This window comes from Struthio camelus, chromosome 2, assembly GCF_040807025.1.
Source record: "Struthio camelus isolate bStrCam1 chromosome 2, bStrCam1.hap1, whole genome shotgun sequence".
NCBI lineage: Eukaryota > Metazoa > Chordata > Aves > Struthioniformes > Struthionidae > Struthio > Struthio camelus.
In genome coordinates, this window is record NC_090943.1 from 170,516,678 (window position 1) to 170,538,392 (window position 21,715).

General features: G+C 48.2%; 1 protein-coding gene across 8 annotated transcripts in view; it reads left to right on the forward strand.

Moving 5' to 3' along the window:
• Positions 1-21,715, forward strand: part of ADGRB1 (adhesion G protein-coupled receptor B1) — a 281,945-nt gene that overhangs the window by 189,301 nt on the left and 70,929 nt on the right. For all 8 annotated transcript variants that reach the window (XM_068933496.1, XM_068933499.1, XM_068933498.1 and 5 more), the window contains one exon: positions 3,479-3,617. In XM_068933496.1, the coding sequence (XP_068789597.1) occupies positions 3,479-3,617 (139 nt within the window). The remainder of the gene's footprint in view (positions 1-3,478; positions 3,618-21,715) is intronic.

Consider the following 21,715-nt stretch of genomic DNA (forward strand, 5'->3'; position numbering starts at 1 on the left):
TATTGGTTTATTACTAGACAGAAATGACAGATTTATTTATAATAATGCAGAAATTTCAATAAATGCCTGTATTCTGTAATTGGAAGAGAGTCTGGTTACTTAATCCACATTCCATGATAATGAAATACTTTTAATTACACAAGCAGCTAGAAAACATGCTATACATCACCTAATAAAGTAAGACATTTTTAAGATAAACAAGTCAGGGTAATTTTGCAAGTAAGAGTTTTAAAGAGCAGGCTAAGGCTAATCGTGGATCACTGGTCTTCAAGTAAGAGAAGGGTGGAAGTGTCCCCAAAGTGTGGAAAGATGCTAGTGTGGCTGCAAGCAGAGCAGCCTAGCTGTCAGCCTCACATCTGTCTTAGGCGCAACAACAGACCATCTGATCGGGGATCCAGAAATAAAGGAATTGTGGGTAATATTATGGTTATAATTGAATAATGGCATACGAATTAAAATAGAGGAATTAATAGCAATCAACTCCTGGAAAACAGATCTTGTCTTTTATGAGCGTACATAACGGGTTGACGGAGGCTGAGCATTTGTTAATATTTATAGGCCTCATAAATAAGGCATTTGTCTTGGTCACAGCAGAACAACCAGCTAATGCGGTTCTTGGAAGTGTAGACGGTACATATAGGAGAGAACAGAGAAGTTATATCGTCTCTGAGATTGGCCCTGGATCGCCGCATCCCTTCCGAGAAGGACGTTGGTGAATCGCAGCAGGTTCACGGAAGGGATTAGAGAACGATGCCCGATCCGGAGGGCCTCAGAGAGACCAGTTTGACTTAGCTCAGCAAAAGCCATAGGAAGAGCTGAACATCCAGGGAACGTGGGCTTATGTCCTGTCGGCTGGACAGACGTGCAGTAGCGTGCAACAGAAGAAGCCAGGTGAACGTGAAGAAGCTCTGGCCGGGCTCCACAACAGGCGTAAAGGAGTCTGTTTTGCTGACAATTTCTACGGCAAAACCAGTTATCCTTCTGACTCCAAAACGTGCGTTAGTCCAAACGAGAGCGAATTGGGGAAGGCGCCGGCGTGGCACGCGTTAACAGTTGATCCCAGCACGAGACTCAAGAGCGCGCGTTGATTCTCTTGCAACCCAAGGCGGGTCTGCTGGGGCCAGCAGGACGTAGGAGAAGCCCAGGCCATCTGTGATAACACCTTGAGGCTGTTGAGCAGCTCGGCTCCAGCTGGAGCTGCCTTCGGCTTGCTGCCGGCGGTCTTGCCTAGGTCCCTTCCTCTGAGGACGGTCAGAAGTGCACAGGGGACATCTCACACCCCTTCAACCAGGCCGTACGGCCCCTTTCGGTCCTGCTTCTTCCGCGCCCGGCCCCAGCTGCCCCGCGACGCCCGGCGTTAACCCCGTCTCCACATCCCCTCGCGTTTCTCTGCTTAAATTCATCCCCTCACCCCGGACACGACGGCGTTTCCACACGCCTCGCAGCCGCCCACGGGGCAGCTTCCCCCTCGGGGTGGTTGAGGTTTTGGGTTTTTTTATTTTTATTTTTTGGGGGGGGGGGGGAGGAGAGGGCGGTTGGCCGGCGAGAAAGGGGCCCCCGAGGCCCTGTCACGACCGGCGGCGGCTCCGCCAACTTCTCCCCCTCCCTCCTCCTCCTCCTCCGCCGCCGCCGCCTGCGCCCGAGCAGCCGCCTCCGCGCCAAAGGCCATTAGTCCGGGCGGGTGGGCGAGCGGGCGGGGCGGCTGCTGCCCGCCCACCCCGGTCTGACCCGGCCCGGCCCGGCCCGGCCGAGCCGTCCCGCTGCGCGGCGGGTACGGGGCGGGGCGGGGCGGGGGGGTAGCGTGGGGGGGCGGGGCGAGGGGCGGGGCTAAGGGGCGGGTGAGGGCGGGGGGAGTATGGCGGGGGCGGTGTGTAGGGGAGGGGGCGTGGGGGTAGGGGTGGGGGGGGGGATGTGTATAGGGGGTGTGTGGGAGGGGGTCTATAGGAGGTGTGGGGGCAGGGCTGTGGGGGGGGGACAGGATTGTGTGGGAGGGGGGTGTATAGGGGGCGTGGGGACAGGATTGGAGGGGTGTATGGGGGTGTGGGGACAGGGCTGTGGGAGAGGGATGTATAGGGGGTGTGAGGACGGGATTGGAGGGGTGTATAGGGGGTGTGGGGACAGGGCTGTGGGAGAGGGATGTATAGGGGGTGTGAGGACAGGGCTGTGGGAGAGGGATGTATAGGGGGTGTGGGGACAGGGCTGTGGGAGAGGGATGTATAGGGGGTGTGAGGACAGGATTGGGGGGTGTATGGGGGTGTGAGGAGAGGATTGGAGGGTGTCTAGGGGGTGTGAGGAGAGGATTGTGTGGCAGGGAGGTGTATAGGGGGTGTGGGGACAGGGCTGTGTGGGAGGGGATGTATAGGAGGTGTGAGGACAGGATTCGGAGGTGTATGGGGGTGTGAGGAGAGGACTGGGGGGTGTCTAGGGGGTGTGAGGAGAGGATTGGGGGGTGTATGGGAGGTGTGAGGAGAGGACTGGGGGGGTCTAGGGGGTGTGAGGAGAGGATTGGGGGTGTCTAGGGGGTGTGAGGAAAGGATTGGGGGGTGTATGGGGGTGTGAGGAGAGGATTGGGGGGTGTATGGGAGGTGTGAGGAGAGGATTGGGGGGTGTATGGGGGTGTGAGGAGAGGACTGGGGGGGTCTAGGGGGTGTGAGGAGAGGATTGGGGGGTGTCTAGGGGGTGTGAGGAGAGGATTGGGGGGTGTATGGGAGGTGTGAGGAAAGGATTGGGGGGTGTATGGGGGTGTGAGGAGAGGATTGGGGGGTGTATGGGGGTGTGAGGAGAGGACTGGGGGGTGTCTAGGGGGTGTGAGGAGAGGATTGGGGGGTGTATGGGGGTGTGAGGAGAGGACTGGGGGGTGTCTAGGGGGTGTGAGGAAAGGATTGGGGGGTGTATGGGGGTGTGAGGAGAGGACTGGGGGGTGTCTAGGGGGTGTGAGGAGAGGATTGGGGGGGTTGTCTAGGGGGTGTGAGGAGAGGATTGGGGGGGTTGTCTAGGGGGTGTGAGAACCGGGCAGTGGGAGGGGGTGTATAGGAGGTGTGAGGACAGGATTGGGGGGGTTGTCTAGGGGGTGTGAGGACAGGATTGGGGGGGTTGTCTAGGGGGTGTGAGGACAGGGCAGGCCGGGGGTGGGACATTGCATGGGGCGCTGTGAAGGAAGTCAGCCGTGGGGCAGGAGGAGCAGTTGCGGGGGGGGGGGGGGAGGACAGCAGCGGGTGGGCCAGCGTTGGGGGGACCTGTCCCCATAGGCGGGTGGGTGGCGTGGGGCGGTGGTGGCCACGGGGCTGGGAGGCCGCGTGGCGGAGGCGATGCTCCGGGGTGGGCTGGGGCCCTGCCGCGCGGGCGATGAATTTTCTTCTTCTCGCTGCCTTCGCTCACTCTCCCGCTCTCCCCCTTCTCCGCTCTGTCTCTCCTCTCTCCTCTCTCTCTCTCTCTCTCTCTCCTCTCTGCGCTTTTGCCACCCCCTTCCCTTGAACAGATCCTCCTCCTCCTCCTCCCAGCTTGGTGCCTGGTCCTGGCGCGGCTGCCGAACGGTCCCAGTCGACTCCTTCCGAACTAAATGCCTCTGTGACAGACTCTCCACCTTCGCCATCTTAGCCCAGCTCAGTTCAGACATGGTAAGTCCTGCCAATAACATGCAACCAAAAAAAAAAAAAGAAAAAAGGAGGTATTGGGAGGAGGAAAAAAAAAAAAAAACCAAAAACCAAAACAAAAAAAAAAAAGGGAAGAAAAGAGCGAGAGAAAGGAAGAAAGCGGAAGGGAGCAGCTTTTCCGCGCGTGTGACATTTAGATGACAACCGCCGCCAGTGGCAGCCGGCTGGTGCGTGCGCGCGGGGTGGTGGGCATCGCCGTGGGTCCGCGGGTGTACCTGCCTGCGCGCGTAGCCGTTTGACAGCCTCGCCGTGACGGCGCGCAGCAGCGGACGGGGGTGCGGGGGGGGGGGGGGGTTGCTTGACAAAACGCTTTGACCTAAAAACAAACCCAGGCAAAGAACCCTGCTGCATCGAAATGTCACCGGGACTGTCACAGCCGGATCCCTTCCCGGCAGGTGTTTGGACCCCCCACCACCACCACCACCCTCCTTGCGCTTTTTTTCCATTCCTTGCCCGACCTCGGACCCCCTTCGCTGCCGCCCTTCCTCTCCCCTTTCCCCGTCCTCGATTGCAGCTCGAGGTGGAGCAGGGACTGTGGGAGACATTGGGGCTGCTGTTGCTGCTGCATTGATTCCCTTGTTGGCTTGGTGCACACCCCCCTTCCTCCCATTGCTCCTTCCCTGCACTGTGGATTTGAATATGAATGCCGGTTTAAAAAACAACAACAACAACAAAAAAAAACCAACAAAAAAACCCACAAAACCGGAGGGGTTGAGGGGGAATAACACAGTCTGGCGTGTTGTTAACTGTTGTGGGTACCTGCCCTGAATCTTTGCACGTGTCTTATTTGTGACAATCTCCCACTTGCCCGCTCCCCCGTGCCACCGCCAGCCCCGCGGTTCTGCAGCTCGCTCTCAGGTAGTTTTTGGTGGCTGGCGGGCTAGGAAGCGCCGGGCGCTTTGGGGGTCTCGGCTGTCGTTCGAAATGTGGGCTAAGGGGCAGGGAAGAGTCGGAGGGTGGTGGTGGTGGGGGGGAGCACCTGTGAAGTTTCTGCTGCTTTGTGCAGAGAAAGAAGTAGCTGCTGCTTCCCGGACGGAGCCAGCCGCGGAAAAAGTGAAAGGTTCCTAGAAATTGTCACCGTGGAGCTACACCCAGACTCAGAGTGCGGAGTGGGTGCCAGGGCACCAAAGTTGGTGCCGGGGCAGTTGAAAGAGGGGCTTCATCTTTCCATTTGATTTGGATTTTTAAAAATATCATCGCTTTCTGGACAGTTCCCAGGTTCATATAGCGAACGTGCCCCCCCCCCCCTTCTCTCCGTGTAATGCTCCTCCATCTGCTTGGGCGCTGGGAGTTACTGGGCCCATCCAATTATTTACTAATTATGGCTTGCTTGTTAAACGCTAGCTTAATTCAGCAAAAGGGGAGGGGAAAGGAAGAAAGGAGGGTGATGGTGGTAAAGCGGGGGGGGGGGGATCACATTTTCCAAGATGAAGGTTTGGTTTATTATTAGAAACACTAATGTATTTGGTCCACTAGTTACCATGGAAACAACATCTGCACTGAAGTGGTTTTAAAGCTACAGTGTTGGTTGTGTTTGCCTAGGCCCCGTACAGGCCCAACCGCTAAAACCGCTTTGGCAGAGGCTCTCAAGTGGCAGCGAGCACCTGGTTGAACAGCTCTCGGGGTCCTCTTGAGAGAGGCACCAGGCTTTTGATCTCACCAGAGAGGCTTGAGAGTCGGATAGGGAGTAGGCCCCCCTTTGAAGGAGCCCAGAAGGGGATGGTTACATCGGCGTGGACATCCCTGCCCCACCTTTTCTTCCATGGTTTGTGGTTCCCCTGTGTTTCCCACCAGGTCGACTGGGATCTGTGCGAAACCCAATCGGTTTGAAGATAACGTGCTGGGCTGGTGTTTTACCGGAGAGGTTCCCAGCCTTCTTGGGGTGACTTGTGCTGATGTGCCAGGCTGAGCTCACCTCTGTCTGCCAGGGCCCGTGGCCTGCCTATCTATAGCGTGTACGTAACCTGCTACTCAGTGCTTGCACCATGAGCCTGCAGAGGATGCAGGGCTGCTTCAGCTGCCAGCGGCGAGGCTTAGCCCTTTAGCCCAAGCTATAGCAGCTTAAGGCTTTTGGCTCCAGAAGTTGTGATGTCCGAAAGCATGATTGATGAATGAACTTTGTCCTGCTGCGCTGGGGTGCTCTGAGCTTTACACGTACCATGGCAAGCGATCTAGTCCCGCTGTAGTTTGCAGGGTTGCAGGGCCTGCAAAAACAAATTCTGAATTCTGCTGCAGCAATACTTCCAAGGGAAAGCCTGAAATGAGCTCTCCCAGGTGTGCAGTTGAGCTGTTGGTGAAGGCCCACCGCTGCTTTTCTTCTGAAGGTGGATAGAAGGCCGGACACTGTGAGAAGAGAGAAGGGAGCCTTTGACTTGGCTAAAGCAGAAGTTTCTGTAAAGGAGGCTTAAGTCTTTATGTTCATGCAGTGTTTGGTGTTATTTACCTAAGCAGCTAGAAAAAAAATGGTTAATTTCACATGACCGTATACTGCTACTCCGTCAGCTTTAGGGGACTTATCTGGGTAAAACTATGTTGGTGTAAGCCTTTTATGATCAGTGCAAGTGTTTTTGTGTTTGAGAGCGGACTAGGCTGCAGGAGGATGCAGCTTATATTCCCCAAGCATGTTTTATTATATCTGCAACTAACCTCTCAGCTGGTCCTTTGAGTTTAGGCCTAAAATCGCTTCCTCTATTCTCTTTCTGGCTCTGCTGACTGCTGTTTGGGTTGCGATTTCAGAACTCGTTTTTGCCAGCCTACAGCCTACTCAAGAACATAAGAGCAGGTCCTCTGGCCATGCTGGGAGGAAAGCTGGGGCCTGGGTACTTCTTGAGTTTGCCCCTAAGTAAAGCCAAGGGTTTGTGGTGCTGAGGAGCATTTCTCACCCAAGTCCTTCTGGTACCAGCCTCGGTTTCCTGACTGCGTGTCGTCGTGAGGAAGCCTGAGCTGCCTGCCTTCCCCGGAGGTGGCTTCTCGTCAGTGTTGGTGTCTGTGGTGGTGACATTTATAGTGTAGTTTTTCATGTGCCTTTGGAGCTCTCAGGACAGGAAGCTCTGTCTGCTTGTGTCATTAATGTTATTTATTGCTAGAAATCTCCCTTCTGAGTCTTTGGCCTTGGCAGTTTGAAATATATGTAACCCTGCTATAGGCACAGCTTCTTTGCAGTGAAATGGACCTGAAAAGGCTTGTGGGAGATGTGTGGGTCATTGCTGCCCAGGTGGCTGATTTGTACTTGCCAGGGACTTGACGTCCCTGCATAGGACAGAGTTTCTCAGGCTGGGCCCTTGATGTTGCTCCCGTGGCAAGCAAAGGGAACGGTTTTCCATTGATTTCAGAGGAACTAGAGGCTGCCACTTGTGAAAGTGCTATGTTTGGAATCGGTTTTGAAACAGGCACCCCCTAAGCAATGATGGAGCTGTTCAGGTCCAGCACAAAATCTGGAGTTTAGGCTTGGCCCTGCTTTCTCTGTGTCTGAATTCCCTTAGAGCCTGCCGTTTCTCTGAGACAGTGTTAGCCATTCTTAGCCTCTCACCCTGCTTCAGCAGGAGCGGTGTTTGACTGTCATTAAAGACCAAGCACCCTTTAATTAAGGACCAAGCACCCTTTAATTAAGGAAGGCAGACAAGGTTTTCGGGGCAGGGGTTGTCTTTTCATTCTTATAGGGTACCAAGCATAGTAGGACAATAGTACTGACATGCTCTGATACTACACCTGCATAATAGTAGTACTAGTGGTAAGGGGAGGGGAGAGGATAGGGACAAAAGGAAATTGCACAGCCGTGCATTTGGACTCTAACTTTGCAAACTGTGATCAATCTGATTAAGTGTCTTATGATGGTATTTCTAAAATATTTATTGGCAGTCCCGGCAATTTATTAGAGACAGTTAGAAAAGATAGCTGGTGCCTGAGGATTTGTAGGGGAGCCTTTCACTGTTTGGTTGTCTTGTTTGAGTTTGGCTCATGTTGTCTCTTCTGCCTACTAGCTCATGATTGGCCTCTATAACGTCTACTAAGCTTTAAAGCTTAATTCGCACTGCGCTGAGGACCATAGTAAGACTGTACACGTAGGGACTTTCTGCCCTCTCCTCCTCTCCTTCCTAGCTTCATCCACAGAGATAAAGCTGATCAGCCAAGGGAGTCTGAGCTCTGCTCTCCTTTCTAGTGCTAGGCAAGGTTGAAAGCTCTTGGTGGCAAAAACTTGTATGGCTGCTGAGTTTGTTTTGTCCATGCTGAATTTTTGGAATATCTTGCCTACAGGACTGCATTTACCAACATGCTAACAATTTGCTGAAAGGACTGTGCAGCACCTGTGTATTTTTGTGGGGTTCACAAGCAGCAGACCAAACTACAGAAGTGTACTGACAAAGTAAATAAGTGTAAGGAGTGAGCTGCCCACACCCTAAGATATTCCAGGTTGTTGCAATGCAACAAGAAGCGGCTTTGTCCATCCTTAACTCCATGTTTGCATGAATACAAGGCATCTTCGTTGATATGCTTCCTACCTAAAGGGACAACATGTTCTGAGCTCTTCTCTCAACTCACAACATTTACTTTTCTTCCTGAAAACATCCAAACATTGTCTGTGCAGCAGAGAAGAAAAAAACCCTTTTTACCCTGGGGAAATAACAAAGCATGAATAGTAGCCTTTGAGTTTACATCTTGACTCGTTTGGAATGGCTGCTCTAGATAGGCTGCGGGAAGGGGATTGACATGCAGGTGTGATGTGATCTTGCCATATCTTGGAGATCGTCCTTCTGTAAAGAATGTCCTGCGTTATGGGAGTTCTGTGTACTTCAGGGAAAGCATACAGATGCAAGATGGGCTATTTTAAGGTCCCAGAACTCTGTTTGTAGTGCCTCACTCACAGATTGAGTGGATCTAAGTTTTCTAGCAGAATGCTTTTCTGCTGGAAAATGTTGATTTTATTGAATCAAAATGTTTTGTAAGAATTTAGCAGTTCTGACAACATTTCTGGCAGAAAATGATAGCAGTGATTCACTTAGATAAGACTGAAGCACTTCATTTGGAGATTGCCATTTAGCTTTTATGTTCTACCATCATTTATCACCTCAGATTTGGAGTATGGATAAGAATGAGGCATTTTGCATACCTTGACAATAGTCGGTTCTCAAGTTTACAGTTGTTTGCAGTTTTCATTAATAAAAATTCAGTTTCTCCTGAAACTTTAACTCTTTGATTCAAAGTGGGACTTTTCTGCTGAAGGGAAGTTCCAGTTTGTACTAATTCTAATACTTAAGGCCTCAAAGCACTGCCAATTTCCACAGAGGCTCTAATGAACAATTTATTAGACCAGTGCATCTGGGTGCGCTGGCTAAACCACAGGGCTGAGAGCTGTTAACACCCCCATGCCTGTAAATTAAACTCTATTTGACCTTGGGCTAATCACTTCGTTGCTTTCTGCTTCCCTTTCCCCAGCTGCAGCACCCTTCCAGGTGACATCCCGGGCTGTGTTCATCTGTGTTTGTACGCTGCCCTGAGTCTGAAGAGTTCTACAGACAGGGCCAAGTGCTGTCATTTCCCTAAAAGAGCATTAGGCACCTCCGCTTGTTCAGTTCGCAAGAGCCATGCCAGGGTGAACATTGCTGAGCTGCGAACATTTGGGATTTTGAGTTGCAAATTTTGTGCAAGCCTCCTGCGTTTGTGCATTTGGCACCTCTTCCTGCAATCATCCTATTCTCTCAGGGATGCTGCTGCGTGCAGAGTATCTCTCAGGAAGTGATTGTGTCTCCTGCAGTGGAGTCCTAGAACTGGAAATCTAAAATTTCCTGGGGATTCATGTTGCTACTGCTGGACCCCCCCTGATATAGAAAGACTAAAATGGGAATGACAAAAGGAGAATCCGGCTAGACTTCTCCTTTTCTCAAGAGAGCTTTGTGCTGAGGCTCGGGAGCATTACGGTGTTGAGTGTTGCCTGAGATTTCTGAGGTTTGCCCATCTCCTGCTCCATAGCAGGAGAAGCTCCCATGTTTGCTCAGGCATGCCTGTCCCCGGGGTCTGTGGCAGCCCTTAGGACCAGGCTGTGATTCTGCAAATCACAAGCTGCCTGCTGGTCTTCCCCTTGCTAAGCGGGGACGCTCCTTTTGCTGAATCCTGTGTAGTCTCCCTGCGTCCTGGTAGGCACTGTTAGCATGGATTGGATAGAGTAAGAACCCAGCTGGGCAGATAGTTTTCCCTTCCTGCTCTCACCCGTGATATGATTAGGAGGAAGAGAGGGACAGCTGATGCCTTTGGATGGCCGAATGGGCCAGCCCACAGCGTAGCTTCTTCTTAAAAGAATTGCTTTGCTTTTCAAATTTGGCCTCTTAACGAAAGGCCTGCATTGTGATCTTCTAGTGTCACTTCACTGGAAATCACCTGCTCTGTTAAATGTTTGCTTTGTCGTTGCTGACTTGAAGTCTGTCAGCTTATATTGCCTTGGAGTTTGCTAATTCAAAGTGATTTGAGCACTTGGTTGAGAGAAGCACAGATTATATTGTTGATTTTTGCTGGAACGTGCTCACTGGTTACTCTGATAGTTTCTTCCTTTTCTTCCTTTTTTTTTTTCTTTCCTTTTTAAAACTACATGGAAAAATAAATCCAAAGTAAGGGATATACTTCTGATGGTTTTGGATTTCATGCCAGGTTTGAGAGATGTTGAGTAGCAATGAGCTGACACTACTGCTGAGTGAATCTGGGCTAAACCTGACCTGAGTTTTGAGAGAATCTGGAGTCGATATACAGATGATCTGTGTTGAGTTTACAGAGGGATAGCAATACTAAGAGAGCTTGCATTAAAAGACCAGAACAGTGCCGGGTTTGTTATTAAGGTAGCAGACGTGAATGGAGATTCCCTCGTATATGCTCTGCACAGTTAACTAGGAGAGAATCCCATCAGCAAAGTAACTGATTGATGTGCGAACAAATGTAGGTAAGGAATCAGAGAACGGGGAAATAGGGAGTCCTTTTCAGGGCTGTGCTTCTAGGAGAGACAACAGTTGAATGCATCAAAAGAAGACAGGTAGCGCACACAGTAATAATAGAAGGATTTAGCTCAGCATAATAAGCAGTTAGCGCAGCATCCCACTTCCTGAGCGGCTGTCTGCAGATCCAGCTGTCTGTAGATCCAGTGGGTAGCTTGGTAGGTATTCACGATAGCTTTCTCTGCTGAGTTTCCACTGTAATGTTGTGGATTCATCCAGGTCTTTAACTCCTGATGAAACTTCAGGAGGTGCGAATTGCCACGCCGCAGGTCTGCAACTCTCCCCTGCCAGCCAAAGCCTGAGAGCTCTGCACAGCACTGGCAGTGACTCTTCTGCAGGCAAATGCTGCATCACTCTGTATCTCTTTATCTGAAGGGAACGTGGGAGAGATACATGATCGAGTGCTGGGAGCTTGAAACATTGTGGGATTCACTGCTTCAGCATGAGTAATACTGAGCCAAATTCACCCTTCTGTGCCAGGGCGAAAACAGCAGTGACATTAACCAAGTGACCCCAGGAATAATACCAGGGCTGAGGTTAGTCTGTCTTCAGCCTCTGCTGAATAAAAGACTCGCTGTGTGCAGCTGGGAAACTGAGTGTTCAAGGGTTCCTGAGGGTTTTGATGCTTATTTTGAGTTTACAATATTTAATGCCCTGTTGCCATGAAGGCAGCTTAGCAAGTATGACAGCTGCCCTATTACCCCATCGTGGCTTACTGCTCTGTTAAAGGAGATGTGGGTTTAAGCCAGGGCACCAGGGTCTTCCCCGTTCCCCTTTCCAGTTTCCTAAGTACTTGGAAAGCAGCTGTCAGAGTCAGACAGAATATCCGGATTTTAGGCATGCTCAAGAGCATCCAGAGCCAGAAATGTGGAAGAGGATGAGCAGTGCCTCTCTGGGAGGCTCTTCTCTATATAACAGCAGGATGGTTGGTACAATGTAGGCACAGGCTGATGTGAGTGTGGGAGTGTGTGTGTATTTATGCGTGTGAGAGGGGATTGTGTGTCGTAGCCATTTGGCATAGTATTGCCACACTAATGGAGAATGGAGGTGAACTCTGCAAGAGGGTTGGAGTTGTTTCTCAAGGGGCAAAGACTGGAGGGAAAGAGGATAATAGTCCTGAAATGGATACGAGGTAGCTGAGGAAAGTAAGGGACTTTCTATATCTGCTGGGGATTGGACTTAAATTGCAGTGAGAGAGATTTAATTTAAACACAAGGCAAAACATTCCAGCTGCAGGGATACTACGTACTGAGAGCCTCCATCAGTGGAGGCTTTGTAGAACAGGCTAGGAATGGTTTATATAACTCTGAGGCAAGCGAATGGGCGAGATGAGCTCTTCATGTCTCTTCCCACTCTGTTGCCTGTAATTCTGTATTCTAGATCACCTCTGTGTCTGCTTCTTGCTATATAAAGGAGATCAGTATGGCAGAGGTTTGGTATAAGCACATTACTGGGGGGTAGAACAGGATGGAGGCTGATAGGGAAGCCTTTATGCATTAGGACACGTATTTGAAAGGCTAGGAGGCCAGGACCAACAAACGGACAGTCCAGCTTGCCTGTTTACAGTGTCCAGCTCTAACTGTTGATCTGCTATTATTTTATTTGTATGATATGTTATCTGGGAGTCTTAGCTGTGGAGCAGGAGTTCAGTCTAGTCAGTGCTGAACAGGCCAGAAAACCAGCCCAGCCCAAAATAGCTTCCAGTTGAAGTACAAGAGAAAAGACAATGCATGGATGAAGGCGGGTGTGGGAGCACATGTAAACAACGTGAGGGCATTAGTCATCGCAATCTGCAGTAAGTCATGGCACATCTGCCATTGTCAAGATTTTTTTGTAGGCATTGCAACAAGCAGGGTTTTAAAGAGGAGGTTTAAAGAAAGAACACGAGATATCCTTCTAGATGTTTTGGGGGAAACTTCTCCCAAGGCAGAGGACAGCGTGGGAGACATCACAAAGGTGCTTATTTGAAAATGGTAACAAGTGGGTGATGGAGGCTGGTTTCATAGCCTCATCAGGGGTGGGAGTTAATGTGTCAGTGCTAAATGAGATTATTTGTCTTTTCAAAACACTTCAGGGACTAATGAGATTGTATTTGAAGCCCTAGAGAAGAGGGAGCCAGTGGATCTGTCGAGTGCTCTGCCTGGCTTTCTAGTTTCATTCTGCTCTCATCTCTGTAGTACTTAAGCCTGGAAAAGCCTTTTTAGGTAATTTTGGCAGGCCACTTCACCACTGAGTCCTGTTGTGCCCTGCCTAAAGGCTTAGGTTGCCCTTGAATTACCACGCAATGAGACATGGAAATTAAGTCATTATTATTTTTTTAGCAACAAATGCCTACTCATTTAAAACCAAATTGAATTAGTTTCTGAAAGACTTGTGCTCTAAATACTTTTGCTATCTATGAATAGCCGAGTGGACAAATTTATGGGCAAGATTTTGGCAGTTATGGCACTTTTTAAGCAAAAATGGGCAATGCACATGGAAAACAAATGTCAGATTTGTAATTATGAGTATTTGAGAGCGACACTTCCCTCTAAAAGTTTGAGCTATCTAAGCAGGAAGCTGACATGATATTGTGCATGCTCGTACTCAGTCAAAACTAGCTCTGCATATGAAGTTGACTGCTCACAAGCTAGCCCTACTAACTGGAAGGATATATAGAATATATTCAATAAATCAGTGAAAGCAAAATGACTCTGCTCATCTCCCATAAGCAAGGAAATACTCTCATTTTTCATGACAAATTGTTCTTTTTCCTCCTTTAAATATGACAGTCATGTCAGTCATCCCCCAGACGGGGAATATCCTACTACTGGGGCCAATTTTAATCTTGTTTATGTCAATGTGGTACTCTTGTAAATCTAGGGACTGTTACGATTTTACTTCTCAATCACTCAGCTGTGAATGAGATGAGCATCAGGGCCACAATCTTATTCCTTTAATGCCACTTTGAGATCACTGTCTCATATAGAGAAAAATAGGACCAGGGCTCCCCGGTAATCAACTGTGCCTGTACAATTCTGTGTGCTGTGCTAGGTGGGCAAAAACGTGCCTGATCACATGGGCACTTCACATTGCAGCCAGAGTAAAGCTGTCATTATCATCATAACAGCATACAGCATCTGTGGGACACCCACTAATCAGATCATCTGTTAAATGGCAGAAATCGCTAGGCCTCTTTTTCAAAGGCGAGCTGTAGCCAATGAGACCCTGAAAGCCTTGGAGGACTGATAGTGAGCTGGAGACATTTACTTTAAGGTTTTTGGTTCAAATCTAGTTTGGGTCCGAAGCCATGACCGGTGCAGGGGTCTTCAATGTTTGAACCGGGATAGAAGAGAAGCTCCTCCGGGGTCCTAGAGGCAGGGAATCACAGCTATATGCAATAATTAAAGGAATGAACTAAGGTAGAATTTAGGAACCGTTTTAGGGATGACTTGTGCAGGCTTTGTACAAAAGTGCTCAAGCTTTGGATGGAGCTTTTTCTTAAGGGCTAGTCTTCAGTGGGCAGGGGTGCTGGAAGGGGAAGGGGAAGGAAAGCATTTGTTCTCCATGGGGCTAGGCAGTAGGGTGATATGAGCATCTTTGGCAGAAATCTTCCTCCAGACACCATGCTTCTGTGCGGTCTCAGATGTTCTCTCACTGCTCTCTCTGAAGGGCAGGATGTACAGATACAGGGAAAGGGAGCATTGCCCGTTCTGTAGGGAGAGCTGTCGATCTGGCATTGCTCAGCAACACAACACTTACAGAGTAAAACAAACAGCGGGCTGTTTTGGAATAATTTGGTGAAATGCTGTCGTCTGGCGTGGAACCAAGACACTGCTTAAATCAGGATAAACACAGTCTGGATTCCCCCCTCATTTTCCATTCCCAGTCTGCCATGGCCTTATTTTTTTTAACTTTGTAGAAGTCTTACCACCTCCTGCTGCTATAAAGTTAGTAAAGCTGAAGGCACACGTTGTGAAACCGGGCCAAGATGGTTAATGCAAAGAACTGGCATGCCAATTAATTACCTATGTTGACTTGTTTGTCCTATGTGTAGTAGAGCGAAGGGACAGTCCCAAGTACTAAGGAATGCTAAAGGAAGCTCATTTTTAATTTAATCAGAGTCGGAGCATATGCCTATAGTGGTTAAAAAAAGCCTAAGGAAGAGACTCATGCACTTTCCTGCATGTCCTGTGATTGTCCACACAGTTTAATTTTTGTAATGCTCTGGTGCTGTCTTAACTTGTACCAGCCAGCAGTGCCCAGGATGATCCAGGGAACGGCATGATCTATGGACGTTCTGCTAGGCGGTATGGACCAGACCGCTTTGTGTTGAGCTGCGAGTTTGTATGAACGTTAGCTGTGTCGTATCACTTCCTCTCCGGGCCACAACACGGGTTCTGAACAATTTTATTTTTTAGGATAGGCATAGCAAGATAGAGCTTTGCCACTAATCACAGGACATGTAGCAATGCTATTGCAAGCAGTCTGATTAAAGACCCACTTTGGCCTCAGCCATCTCTGAAGGAAAGAGAGCGTACCCGTAAAGGGAAAGGACGCTGTGATTATTATGAGCTTTATTTTGGAAAATGGTTCTATTTTCTCTTCCAAAATGTAAAATACGCTTTAAAGGGAAAGATTGGAACAGAAAGCCTTACGGCATACCTAAAAAGCAAGAGTTTAAAAAACAGACAGTCTGGCTGGCCAGTTAACAAACAGTTAAGCCAAAAGCTCTCCCCTCTCTATCCTCCATGCCTGCGCATTTTAATATTGCACAACAGAGAATGAGATACTAGTACTTGATTGTCCTGGTATAGCCTTAGGAATCCCCTAAGGCATTTACAAATATCAAGAGATCTAAGCTGAATTAAGCTCTGGAAGAGAGAGAGAAAGTGGTATTATTCTGTTCCATTTCCAGGGGGTCAAAGTAGGCCCCTGAGAAGTTAAGGCCAGTATTTTCAATCTAAAGTAGATGGGTTGAGTGGGTTTTGAAAAGATTGGCCTAAATGACAGAGCCACGCATATACAATTGACCTGCGGACAAACTGGGAACAGACCCCAGCATTCCTCGCTAGCAATTCCCCTGATCAGCACATTGGCACAGCAATTCTCAAACCATGGTTTACACAGGGATACAAAGTGACTTACAGCTATTCAGTCGACCCACGTTAAGCCGTGATTTCAGTAGTTCTGCCAGGCAAAGTGCAGTGGGAAAAGGGGGGGGGGGGGGGGGATGCTAGCCTGTAGTGTATTTTAAGCAATGACAGCGGGCTGGTTACTGAAAATGTTTGGGAACAGGTAGCTGTGAAGGAAAAGAATGGTCCTAGGTATTAATATGGGCCCAATTCAGCTTTCCTTGATGTCAGGACTACAAGTTGAGGCCCTAGGAGTACACTCTGGTACTTCAGAGACAAGTACCGAGCTGACCGTCGTGTTGGCAAGTGATAGGTAGCAAATGCATGCTCTGTTCCTCCTTTCAACTCCTGTAATTCCCAGTTAGGCTGAAGGAAATCCTCCTGACGATTCTTATTAATGAACAGCTATGTGACCGCTCCTCAGCCCTGAGAGCATTATCAAAGCTGTTTACTGAACACAGATTGCCACGTTTTGTCTTGAGAGCGGACTCAATACAGAGTGAAGAGTTAGCAATTGTTAATAAATAGTGGCACATTAAGATGTCTCTCTGGGTGATTTCTGTGTGCTGTAATTATATGGAATTGCCTGTTTGACTGGCCAAATTATATAAAAGGGGCCCTCAGCTCCACAAGTACGTTTCCAATAATGGGTGACTATTAGCTGTGACATGAGGATCCTATAGTTATGGAACAAAGGAAACATAAGGAGGCAATAATCGTTTAAATCTGTCTTGAAATGACATGGGTTGAGCTGAGGAGGATGTTACTTGCCCCAGAACGAGGTTGTAAAGAAATTATTTATTCGTGACACCGCTAAGAAATTTTCATCTAAAGACCTCAACGCGCTCGTCAGAGGTTGGAAATGTCCTGGTGCTTCCTCACTTCCTCTGCTTTAAGTTGAGTGGACACAGCAGCGCCTCTGATAACGTTGACCTGCAGGTTCCAACCTAAACAGCTCTTTTTGGCTGCAGCCTGATCCTGTTTTCACTAAGTCCCTGCCTCTTCCAGTGTTATGGGATCTACCCTTCGCTTATGTCCTGCTTTTCCTCTTTCCCCTTCCACCATAGGTTGATATTGGTATGTGTCTGTGGATTCTCTCCTCTGGTAGCGTAGGTTGAAATGTCTGTGGGGCTGCAACAGGTCTGCGATAATTACAGAGTGCCAGGAATGCCTCTTCCGGGAGTGAAAACGGAGCTTTCCCTTTAGAAGCTCCATCTATATCTAGAATTTCACTGTGGGCCTTAGCATCTGGCATGCCCCAGCGTGACAAGGTGGCGGGACGTCACTCCTAGTTTCATTGAACACTGAGTGATGTTTAGAAGAGTGAGGGGGTGAAAACAACACCTGCTTATTCAATGGATCTGCTCTTTGCATGTGTGCCCGCCTCACATCTGCTCGTTCTGCTTGCAAACCCAAGGCTGTGCTCCTATTAGCTCTGCAGAGCCCTCAGCGGTGGACACACACATCCGCAGCAATATTGTTAGCTAAGGTGTGTCATAAAGAGCCTGGTTCTCACTCAGATGAAGGTTTCACAGCATTATTGAGGCATTATCAAAGGCCCTGAAACTGTATATGGCCCTAGAAGAAAAACCTGGATTATATCCCCTTTGGGGCAGCTGTTGTCCTTTTCATTCAGTGGTTATATTCAAGTAGAGTTTGTGGCTGGTGCTTTACTGCACCACTGCAATATATATAAATATATACATATATATGTACTGTGATGGCTGTTGTTCAGAAAGAGAGCCTTGAAGTGAGAATGAATTAAGGCTCAGATGCAAAAGGAAACAATTAGAAAACAGCCTAAAACAGTTACTCTCCAACAGCTGAGCTTCTTCAACTGACCATGTGAAACTGGCAGACTGCACTAACTGTGGTCTAGCTGATATCAATTAAAACAGAGTGAATGAAAGTTTCCTTTTGACTTGCAGCTGGTGTGAGCTGGAAGCATATGTATGACCAATGCTTAGCTGATGGGCTGTAGCTGGAAAAAGCACTATACATGCATTGCACTGAAATCTTGCGCTTACATTTACACCTGCATTTGGTTGCCTTTACATTGCCAGGATATTTCAAAAGGCCTGAGCCTGAATAAGAAATCCAGAATCTAACCAAATGGGGAGAAAAGGTACTCCAGAGATTTTTGGCAGATGAGGAGAAGGGTACATCCCCTTCACGGTCGTTCACCTCTCCTGGGTCATTTTTTTTAGAACACAGACGTATACTCCTTTGTTCACCAAGTGTTTACTTTTTGAGTACTAGTGTAAGCATTATTTTCCAGCAATTTTAACAACTCTTTGCTACCTTTCTGCTTTGAAGAGTTGCCGACCAGGAACAAAATCAATATAATGTGGCTTAAGAAACCGTTCAAGAACATTGAAAAATAGCCTTTAGTCCAATGGCACAGTAAAACCAAACATTTCCGAGCAATTCTTGAAGTAAAATGTATCCACCTGATCTGACTGTTTTTCAGAATAGTAGAATGAGTCTCACTGATTTGAACTCATGATCTATGAGGAGAGGTGAAGGGAGCTGGGCATGTGTAATCTCACCAAGAAGAGGTTAAGGGGCAATCTAATCACAGCCTGCAAGTACCTGAAGGGCAGTTACAAAGATGATAGAACCAAACTCCTTGCTAGTACGAGAAGATATAAGGGGCAAGATAATAACAAGGAACAAGGGCCACAAGATGTAGCTTGTGAGGTTCCCATGAGACATTAAGAAAAACTTTTTTCATCGGGAGAATGATGTGGCCCTGGAACAGTCACCAGAGGGATGGGCGGTCTCTGTCTTTGGGGTTTTTCAAGAGTCATCCAGTCAAAACCAGGACCAACCTTGCCTAGTGTATGTGATAGTTCTGCTCCAAGCAATAAGGTGAAATAGACACGTCCAGATGTGTCTTCCAACCGACACTTCTGTAATTCTGTGATTTCATGAGTCTTCATTTCAAATATGCAGGAAGACAGGCTCAAGGCAGCCGTTCTGAATAATAAACACCTTTGAAAAACAAAGCCAAGCACCCCAAATTCTAAACCTGTGTGTCTGTATTTAATTTAGGAACAAAATAAATAGTTTAAATTTTCAGTGACTTTATTCATATGATGTTGTACCTATGAAGAGTTTGTTCAGTCTTTCTCAGTATTGAGGATGGAAAAAGCAGAAAGAACAGCTTGACTGTAAGGTCTCAGGCAAACTGTATGGCAATAAGAAATACCAGTTTTTGACTTCGTTCTAATTGGAGCCTATTTGACCCTGGGGCCAGAGCAGGGTAATGGAACAAGCATGACTCAAATGAAGTCAATTTTCACAGTGTTGTACAGAAACTAAGAGAAAGAAAGAGAGAAATACAGAGAATGTGAAGGAGGAAGAGCTGGAGAGACATTAAGAGCAAGAAGAAAAGGCAAAACATGTCATGAAAAGTGGCCAGAGAAAGGAAGATAAAAGACAAAATGAGGGAGAAAGGAAAAGATGGGAAATAGAAGCCAAGAATAAGATGAAAGCAAAGGACAATAAAAAAGAGGAGTGTCCTTCTGCCCTGCTAGGCAGAGAGATGAGGTGGTAGGACAGCAAGGCGCCCTGGGCAGTAGCACTCATTATTTCCATCCCAGCTGATGTCATTGATTGCTTCCCTCCTCCCTTGTAAACACTCGGTGACAGAGTTGCAGGACTTGCAGAGTTGCAGAGATGCTCCTGCTCTGCTTTCGCATTGCCCGAGCAAAGGCTGGCAACACTGGAAAGAAGTTGCAGTGTTGCAGAGCCATAGCCACATCCTCACTTCAGACTGCTTCCAGATGGCACCCATCAGTAGCCACTGTGAAGTGGTGAGAGGTAGGGTAGAGTCTGGGCGATTTGAGACCATCTCCACCAGGGTAGAGACTCTATTCCTAGTCCTTTGGCAATGGCCAATTTGCTCCCTGGCAGTGGGGCTGGGAAACTCCCATAAGACTGCTCTCTCTTGTATGTTGATAGAGTTCATTGCTGTTATTCCGTTAATATTACTATTTCTTTTTAAATCAACCTTTCTTCTTCCTCTCTTTCTTCTCCAAGGAAATTTTCCTCGCGAGACGCAAATCCTACTGCATCCGACCACCTTCTGTCAAGGGGTTTAGTCAGTCAGAAGAAATAAAACAAACGATGCGTCTTTTGCCAAAGGGAAAAAGTGGAGGAGGGTTACGGGAAGAAGGGGAGGACAAAGAAAGCTCGTAACAAAGAAAAAACAGAATCCTACTTTGTGGGCCTAATCCTTTAAGACCTCCTACTCCCAAAGCAGTGATCCCATGCTCTTGTTACAGCCAGTGGTTTTTGTAGTTATCCACCCTCATGATGCCAAGAGGAACCCCATCAGGACTGGACGAACCGTTCCTTCTCTGTAGGCAGAGGCAGAGAGTTTCATTGTATTTCCTCAGATACCGGCCACTGGTTTTGTGAAAGTTTGGCTGAAGGATGATGCAGGGAGATGCACATCAGAGTCTTTTCTGAAGAAGGTGCTGCAGTTAGGTGTTAGCTACTACCTGCCGGTCTGGCTTGCCAGTTGGCCAAATGGCATTTTGTGTATGGTCTGGCTAATCAGCCAGCAGTTGACCCAGGAACAGTCCAGTGCATCCAAGCTCTGGCTTAACTGATGGAGGATTTAGGAGAGGGTTGTGGCTAATGTAGGAAGGGGGACAGGGAAGAGAGTGAAATAATTTGAGGTGTTTTGGGGGGTGAGAGGCGGGTTAGAGAGGATATGGAAGGGAGGGCAGCTAGCATTACTGTGCTGGGAATATAGGGATGCAACTTACTCATCTACTGAAATCCAAACTCTGTTTCTGCAGTTGCTCTCAGCTGGTTTAGAGCTGAGTTACACTTTGGGCTTTTTCCTTTAATGTAGCTCCTCCCCCACTTTTATCCAGTTACCCATGAAGAGTCATGAAACGAGACCTACTTAAATCAAATGTCACAATCGATGCTCATCCCAGGCCACCGTTTGTCTGTGTGTGATGTGAACTCATATTGCCCAAGGGGGGGAGCAGTGAGAGAAAAAGAGTTGGAGTGAGTTTGGAGCGAACAAGCAGGGAGCAATCCGTGTCTGAGGAGCGTGTGCTTCCCAATGCATTTATCACAAACCTACATGTCTGAAGTGGGACTTGCATTCTGCAGGGGGGAAACAAAGCGCAGGGGGCAAGGGAGAGATCTGGCTTCGTGTAGGAGACTGCATCCAACTCTGCCATTTCCCACACTAATGCCTGACTAAACTAGAGACTTCTGTTCGCAGAAGAAGACCCCGTCCTCATTTCATTTTGTAAGCAGAAGAATGCAACATTTCAATGGTCAGAGCATCTGGAATGCGCCAAACTTCAATTTCTGGGTGGAAGATGTACTGAAATGTTGATGTTGTCTTTGATTTTTTTTTTCTTTGTATTTGCCTAGTTCCTGAAAGCTGCTTCTGATCTTCCACAAATATTTGGCAGAAGTACATGCTCTGAGTGGGAATGAAATCACATGAGTTGATGCTAAAAATTGCAGGGATCCAAGTCTGTATAGAAGTTGTGAGTGCGAATCAGTGTGTGAGCTGAAACATTTTCCCAGATCATTTCAGGAAGCTATAGGTGGGGGGAGATGCAGGTCCTGGCTGGACTGGTGAGGCTCAGTGCTGTTCTTCTGCTGTTCTGGCTCTTCTGCACAATTGCTGGTAGTTAAAAGAACTAAGATATTGCCTGAAATCAAGTCCCATAACTTCAGCGAGTTGAATTAGGCTCAGAATCCAGACTCTTGATACGTATCTCTGACTGTGGGGTGAGCCAGTCTCAGGCTTCCTATCTCACAGAGCTAGCTCAAGGAAGCTGTACAGGTGTGCTAGGATAGTGCTGTGTTAGAGTTCATATGGTCACTAGTGAGGGGACATTACAGAGAGGGAGACCACCGTACCGGAATGCTATTTGGCTTCCAGCCTGCAACTGATTTGTATCCAGTATGCTTGGAGTAAAGAACCTCG